The sequence below is a fragment of the Lutjanus erythropterus genome, chromosome 14, assembly GCF_056507025.1.
Source record: "Lutjanus erythropterus isolate fLutEry1 chromosome 14, fLutEry1.hap2, whole genome shotgun sequence".
Classification (NCBI taxonomy): domain Eukaryota; kingdom Metazoa; phylum Chordata; class Actinopteri; order Lutjaniformes; family Lutjanidae; genus Lutjanus; species Lutjanus erythropterus.
The window spans coordinates 21,552,512-21,560,878 of record NC_139330.1 but is presented as its reverse complement, the minus strand read 5'-3'; the positions used below and the strand labels follow the sequence as shown (position 1 = coordinate 21,560,878).

At 39.9% G+C, this 8,367-nt stretch overlaps 1 protein-coding gene across 1 annotated transcript; it reads right to left on the bottom strand.

Annotated features, from left to right (window-relative positions):
- Positions 1-201: 201 nt before the first annotated feature.
- ubac2 (UBA domain containing 2) lies at positions 202-8,367 on the bottom strand. The gene is made up of 10 exons (XM_084736270.1): positions 8,038-8,367; positions 7,437-7,561; positions 5,726-5,845; positions 4,982-5,088; positions 4,212-4,335; positions 4,030-4,077; positions 3,724-3,832; positions 2,230-2,372; positions 1,215-1,361; positions 202-915 (listed from the first exon to the last, which is right to left on the bottom strand). The coding sequence occupies exons 1-10, from the start codon at positions 8,066-8,068 to the stop codon at positions 808-810; spliced, it is 1,062 nt and encodes a 353-aa protein (XP_084592396.1). The 5' UTR covers positions 8,069-8,367; the 3' UTR covers positions 202-807.

Sequence of the window (8,367 nt, the reverse complement as noted above, 5' to 3'; positions counted from 1 at the left end):
GACAGAGCAGTTTAGTGTGACACTGAACTAAAAAAGCAAAATGGGCAGTAATGTACATACAACTGACAGTTTTTATTTGCATATAGAGCAGGGAAGTGAGATCCAATCACAAGTGGTCACTTGAGGCTAATGCCAGGTGTGAACTCATACAGAGCTGTCCACTTTTGATCAGATCACCCAGGATGCATGTTATTTCCAGGCTCTAGGATGCTGGTTACACTGTAGCCATTTTGGAAGTAGAGTGGCAGTACATGACAGTTGGTTATATAAAACTCTGTTTAACATAGCTATAAGATGGTGTCCATATGGAGAGGGCGCGTGGGATCTCAGACGATTCGTGTGCTTCAGCATCAGTTCTGTTTTAAAGAAAGAACCCACTTTATATTCCCTCCATTCGACTGAAGACTGGTGTTTTTAAGATGTACTGTGAGGAAAGCTCTGACCTGTTTGGTTTCTGTATATGTTTCAAAGGGAACCCCCTCAGAGTTAGAGGTCTAACTCGTCTGCCTTGAGCAATGGCACCCGTTTCACACGACGACGGCCATCAGAAAGCTATGACATAAATGTCTCCCACTTTGTGCTTCACACTTCTCCATTAGTCAGCCTGCTGTCGGGCTCAGTTCAGGTTGGGTCAGCCCAACACTGCTTCAGGGAGCAGTGACACAGCCTTCAGATTATCTGTACAAATCTCCAACTTTTTCCTCTCTGTTTTGCTTTTTGCTCCTCTGCTTTTGTTGCTTCTCTTCACGCTTTCTCTCTCTGTCCTCATTCACCTCTGTTTTTCTCACTGAGCTGTCTCTTTCTGTCTCAGTGTTGCAAGAGGAAGTTGGTTGCCATGTTGATGTCGTTATTTGAAGCTCTGAGGGCCTCAAGGGCATCAATCCTGGAAAAGCCCATTTCCACCAACCGTGCAACCTGTGGGACAACAACAACAAATAAAACATCAGTTGAGAGACATGAGCTAAGACAGTGGAAGCAGATAAATCTTCACCTGGGAGTATGTAATAAGGCTGCCCTGTACAACGTGAGGTGTAGGTGGGCCAGAAAATCAAGTTTTGGTGAGCAAATGTTAGTAGTCTGTTAGTCTAGTCTAGATTCTGAGTCATTGAGGTGTTAAAATGTGAGAAAAATATCTGGAAATGATGCAGTTAACTAAAACTACTGGCGAAAAAACATTGCAAAGGACACAGAATAACACACAGGTTAACGCCCACCTGCTCCTCTGCGACAGGAGAGTTGTCCAACAGTGGCGGCTGTGTGGATGGAGGAGTCTGAGCCTGGGGGCGGGGCTGCATTGGAGGTCGGTTCTGTCCTCTGTGTCTCAGGGAGGGAAACAACCTGGTCCACTGTAACAAACCAGACTACACATACACACACACAAACACACACACAGATGCAAAATGAAATACTCTGTACATATATGAGATTGTACAGTTAGCAAATCTGCAACTACTGGCATCTGATGCTGAAGTGAATGAAGTCCTGACGTTGTGTGTGTTTGTGAGGGATCAGTTTTTGGGTTGCAGCAATGAATGATTTTATTTATTGAGTATTCTGATTATTCAATTCGATTAATCAAATAATGGGATAAGAAATACTTTTGCTTTTTAAAGAGCATTAGTAAATATACAAAGAGAAAATAAGAGAAGTCTCTTAAAATGAACAGTAATAGGATTCCTTCTTTGGAAATTAAAAATGTATATATTGTACAGTATACTGCTAATACTATACTCTATTGTATTATAGCATACTGTAATTAATATGATAGATAATTACTACATTTGTAGTATTATAATGCTACACACTGTAGTCTCTTTTAATGTTTGCCCATCAGTTGCGTCTCCTTTTTTTTTTTTTACGACTCTGATGCCACACAGAGCACTTAAAGTAGTAGTACTACTAGTAGTATATAACAGTAGTAAAGTAGTAGTAGCAGTAAAACACACACGCATCTGTCTGGTCTTTTCACTTCAGCGCAGGGGAACTAGTACTTTAAAAAGTAAAAACAACAGTTCAATTGCATTTCATACTATGCTTGTTAAATATAGTCAGTGTTGTGGACAAATTACACTCTGTTGCACCAATATTGTGCTTTGTTTGGATTAAACAAAGGCTCAATGCATCAATGACTTTTAGTAACTGAGTTAATTGAGTAATCGTTTCAGCCCTAAATTTGTTCATCAGTTTGTTCATTGTTGCTGCAGTAAGTCTGTGTGTGTGTCCACCTACCTGTGGCTGGTGCCTGGCGTTCCTCCTGGCCTCGTTGTATTGAGCCAGCAGCAGCTGCTGGTCCAGGAGGTCCATCCTTTGCTGCCTCTGGATGTCCAGAGTTGCACCCATTCCCAGGGGCGTCTCATTGCTTGGCTGGGTGCCTAATCGACCACAGACGTTCATAACACATTAACAATGGAAGTATGTAACACTCTGTAAAAGACTGGTACATTAATAGGTAAAGTGTAACACGTAAAATTTAGTTATTACAAAGGATTTTTTCGGTGTTGGTGACATCTACTGATTGTGAATAGAATAAATATTTTAGATGTCCTACACTGCGCATTGATATCCTATTGTTTGGACATTAAAGGGGCAATGTGTAAAATATGGACACCTGTTAAGGATAAATCCAAACAAACAGGGGCAGCATATCACCAGAATAATGGCTGCCTGCTGCTCACAATACTCTCTGCTGTAACTGTTGTTGGCTGTAACTAGCCTACGAGCTGTTGTTAGCTCGGTTAGCCCTGTAGCAAGCTAGCCCTGTATCTAGTGTAGCTTTATTTTCAACCCAACCAGAGTTGGTGATTATTATATAACAGTAGAAAGACAAACCAGGATGTTTCTGGTGTGTTTAATTTTTTTTCTGTCAAGTTTGAAGCGTGTTTTATGAACTAGCTTGTCTTAGTTCGGTAAAAGAGAGAAACTTAATGGTGTACAGTTTATTACAGACAGTAGATATAAGAATATTCATTGTCTCGATAATTTGAGAGTTTATTTTATTTTTATTTTTGTTTGAGAAAATGGCAACCACACCTTTCGCATATGTCTCACAGCAGAAATTATGGGAGGATCAAACTATCATCTCCCGAGGAGCAACATGACAGGATGGGCCATGGCTAACTGGTTAGCATGCCACCTTCAGTATATATCTCTGCACCACAAAACATAGATGCCTTTAATGTGAAAAAGCACATCTTCAGTCAGTAAATTTTTTTTAATATACACTGTGTGCTTTCATACTAGTGTTTAAAGATTATACCACTGACCCGTAAATCCCCTCTTTGGATTCCATTAAACACGTCAGTGAAATCTGATTTTTTTTAAGGATTAACTACTATCCTGTTTGCTAATGAAGGGCATCTATAAAACTGGTTACATGACTACTTGACTTTAGCCTAACTGTAAATATTATAATAAATCTGGAATATAAGCCTAACTTTTACTAGCAGAGAGAATCTTTATAAGACAGGTGATAATTGCAACATTAGTTTTACTTTTCCTTTAGGTTAATGAAGGCAAATGAAAAAATATGAAGGAAAATTGAGCATATATTAATGTTTTATGTCATTCTGCATCATGCACTTTTCAAATGCCTAAAATGTGCACATATTATTCCTCATGTAGACAGAGAGAGACAACAACTCTACGTCAGGCCCTGCAACACTGGTCACCGTGCAAAGGATTTACACAGGATTTGTGTATGTGATTACTAACGGTTGGACTCACTTGAGAAGACAGGCTCCAAAATGTACCGTCCAATACGAGACACCCAAACAGGTACAAAGAGGAGCTTCTGTAACCACAGAACATTGGAGTGGTACAGTCCACCTGAAATCTGAAAGACACATTCATAAAAACGTTAAATAGTCTTGAAGTCGCAAGCGACATTTCAATGTATGAAATTATTTATGTGTAAAGTGAAGTCACAGTGCCAAACAACAGAAATTTAGCACCAACCTCTGCATCTTTGTTTTAAGTATCCGTACATTTGCTGTATATGCTGTAAATGACATAAAGAATTTGGCTACTCACCAGCCCACTGAGCGCAAGGAGCCACATGAAGGGGCTGGAAGTCAACAGCTGTGTCAGAGAAATAGGAGAGAGGACAACAAAAGATCAGACTAACTGGAAAGTATTCTCCATGAATTCATAAACAAAAAAAGAGGAAGCAAAATAGATACATACATCCCCAGACTCGCAGATCACAGGCTTACCTGCAAGCCTACTATGTAGACCAGAGACTTGTTGGTGATGTGGATGTGGCCCAGGACCTGGGTGACTGGCATCCTGGGGATCAACAGGTAGAAAGGCACGAACAGAGAGAAGACTGGAGCGAGCCTGTAAGAGGAGAAAGGGTCAAGAGGATGGTAAGAGAAGAAAAGAGAGAGAATTTAAACAGAAATATGAACATTTCAAACTTAAATGTCAAACTTCTCAATGTAATTAGTAGACTTTGTTCTCAGCAGCTTAATATAAATCCCTAAAACAGGTGTTTACAAGACATTAACATAACATTTAATTGATATTTAGCAGTGCATGGTTTCAGACAATCCAGGAAATGTTGGGTTTCGGGGTGCTGGCCTTCTCTGAATAATAACTTATTATTTCAAATTTGTCAAGCAACGCATTTTTATTTCCTCTCTTTTGTGGAGGTGGATTGTATGCAGCTGTCACAGTCCACCACCATCTAAATACCAAATACCCAAATATAATGCAGGGAGGGGATTAAGAAATTTAAAAATGAATACTGCCCAAGGCTTACATGGTGACATGTGGGATGAAAAATAAAGATGTTCCACTTAAATAACCTTGGTTTGAACTTTGTTTCAAAACATCATACACCCAACAAAACAACTAACAAAACACCAGCATGTTCATAATTTAATTGCAGGATCCTCAGAGGCTATGAAAGTGGCAACAAAGCTGTTCTCTTTTCAGAGATGCAGCACATGCATTTGTCAGCCGGAGTGACCAAAGAACTCACAGTCCTGCAGGCAGTTCCTCCACCTCATAGTCAAACAGAAACTGGAAAGCCTGGGCCAGCAGGAAGTCCAACAGTGCAGAGAGACACCAAGTACCCAAAAGGAAGGACTGAAATTGAGGAGATTATTAGAACTACACATACCAAGAAAACAAAAGTCTTGTCCATCTCTCCAAAAATTTCCCTACAAAGTCAGTAACAAATATTTTTATTTGTTTACACAGCAAGTTAATGAGAACTGCTTTATGCCAGATGAGGAACTTGTTTGTCTTCTTCCCTAAAAGATGAAATTGCTACAAGTTGTTAGGGTAATTTAAAGTTGTGTTTTTGTGTCTATGTGACTAATGGGGACAAAAATTTTAGAAATTGGTCCGGTATTGAGGGACAGCCACTAACAGTCTACTTAAAGTGCTTGTTTTGCCATAGACTGCTACTGTAAATTTAAGGTTTATCTTTGTAGCAAAAAGGATTGCTACAGAGATAACCTTTTTTGAGTGTTTTTGTTTAACCAGAAATAGCTGCTATATCCCTCTCCTAAAAGTTACCAGGCTCCAATGACAAAAACAGAAAACCCAGTGTCACAGAACATGTTTGATGTGTGACACTGTGTGAAATGGCAATCGTCACATTAAATCCATCCATATGTAAGTTTTGAACCAATCTAGTTCAGCTAAGAATACCACATAGTTTATTAAATTTCTATTGGATTTATATCCATATTCATCTTTCAATGGTTTTGGTACTTACAGCAAACTTCCTGGTGCCAAACCTCCTCTCAAAGATTCGGAAGTTGTAGATGAGCAGGCTGCTACAGAAGGCGTCCTTCACGTCCAGACAGACCAGCCTGCCCAACAAAAACCTCCACACCTGCAGTACAGAGGAAGAAAAAAGTTTTTCATACACACATACACCCAATGCACAACAGAAGACAGACTACATAATAACTTTGTGTAACAATCTTTTCTAATAACAGTGTTTATAATTTACATGTTATGCCCTCCCTCACATATCAGACCCACCAAGAAACACTACATTTCAATATCAAATCATTTTTACAACAGTATGACAAAATAATATTAAATGTAGGTCCCCTTAGTAGCTTTTAAACTGCATCTCATGGTCTTCACCAGCAAATGGAACTGGCTCACATGTCATTATTTGACTTAAGTATGGAACTTGGGTTACATGAGAACAGGTGGTTGTGTATAAAGTTGAGAGTGCAATCCATAATCAGGTGTGAATGGGCTTCATGACCTTTGTGTCCTGTACCAGTTGATGCTGTGACCGGCTTTGGTCCGCTGATCACGAACAGCTGATGTTGTCAGTTTCTTGGGTTCATTCTCCAGGGTACTTACAGTTTCACTGATATAGTTCACACTATTAATCCTGTTATCATGTGGTTCCTTAGGTTAAATGGGTCACTTGATAACAGAGTCAACATCATGAAAACTGTGCAAATGCCATTTGGTGGTGAACACCATGAAATGTGGTTTAAAGTTCTGCTTAAAGCTAGCTTGAGTTAAAATGGTATTGTCAAACGGCCAAAAATGTATTTTCAGTCATTGTTTTCCAATGGTCAATGCAGATATTTAGACAGCAGGACAGATGATGGTCACTATAATGTTGACATCAAATCAAAGAAATTATGTACAACTCCATTATTCCATACACATTCCGATCTAATATACACGATTTACGTTTGCCAGTAACATGTTGTTTACAATGGAATTTTGAATTAATGAAATAGAAGAATACATTAAGTTATGCTGCAGCTTTCAGAATGTGACTGCTATTTAATGGAGAGTGGGGAACAGTGTGTCAGAAGTGACATCATTCATATACATTATAACATAATATACATTTTACACAGTAACAAGCCAGTAACAGTTTAAGATTATATTTGCTATCATTTAGGATGGGAGAAACGTAATAACATTAACATTTTTAACAAAATTAAGGCTGTTTATAGCAACACTATTAGCTATGAGTGTTATAGCTAATAGTTAACAGTGCTTTGCAGCAGAAAAAATATACAGGGAGGATTGTCGATCCTGCTTTTGATTTCAATCCATTTTCGATTTAAAATTGAGATCATTACACCACTAGTCTGCAGACATTTTTTTTGTTTATCAACATTGTGAGATTGAGAACTGGCCGATGCGGATTATCTCAAAATGCCAGAAAATCAGCCTGATTAATCAGTCGGCCAATTAAATCATGAGGTCTCTGTTTTAAAAGCTTATTTCCCCTGCTGGACAGGGTCTAAGCCAACGTGAATACTGGTCTTTTTTGAAACCCTTGTTCTGATGATGGTTACTGTACTCTTCTCTCCAAGGAAAACAATGTGTGTGTCTATGGTGTTTAAAAGCAGAATAATGTGGGACGACCTAAAGATACTGGGGGTCGGTTTTAGTCTCTCATTATCTGTACACACAGACAGATACTGGAGGAGACGTACCTGGTGCTGCTGTGTGACAGCCTGGAGGTTGTACACGAACAGGTCCTGGTACTGTGGCAGCAGGGTGAGCATCACAGTCAGCCCATTGAGAACCAGCAGGAGGCCTTTAGACAGTGGAGCCTTGTCTGTATACACACACATGCACACAATAAATAGTTTACAACGACAGTGACACTGTCGCCTCCCTCAGTGAGCAGCTTTGCATATTTTCAGGTACATTAGGAAAAAGGTGTGTTGATGGACGAAAGAGACGCAGCTAATTTGTATATCGAGGCAGGAAGACACATCTATGCCCTACCCCTCAGTAATGCAAAATTAGCTGGTTATTCAGAGGATGCCCTTTAAAAAACGATTATTTTTAACAGTGACGCCTTAGTCGAAATAACTGACTGACTGTAAAAGGAAGCTGAAACGTTGGGTTGTTGGTCGCTTATAGCTAAACACAGCTGTAAGTGACAGATACTGTCTCTTGTAAATGAATGACAGCGGAATGCTAACACCAGTTAGCTTAGCTAGCCGTTACCGTTGAAACCAACAGGAGCAGCGGTGAGAGGGCAGCGGCTACCCGGCTGTCGTTTAACGGAGGATCCGGGATACTTACAGAGGCCCCGGGAGCCAGTGGTGGTAAACATGGCGTCCTGGTAGGTTACTGAATCCAGATGAAGACCGTTAATCACACGGCAGTACGAAACTAACACTAAAACACCGAAATAAAGTTGGACAGTGGATCCATGCTGTGACTGTGAAGAGAAAGAGACAGGGGGAAAGGGAATCTCCTACAGGAGCCCGACAAGCCCACAAGGTTCTCTTTCGCTTTCAGCTGACTATAGGATAAACCAGGCCTGTAGAGGGCGCTGTTGATCTGAGGTCAGGATAAGATGAGGACCATAGACATTTTTACTCATGACCCTATCTAAACATCGTGCTTCCA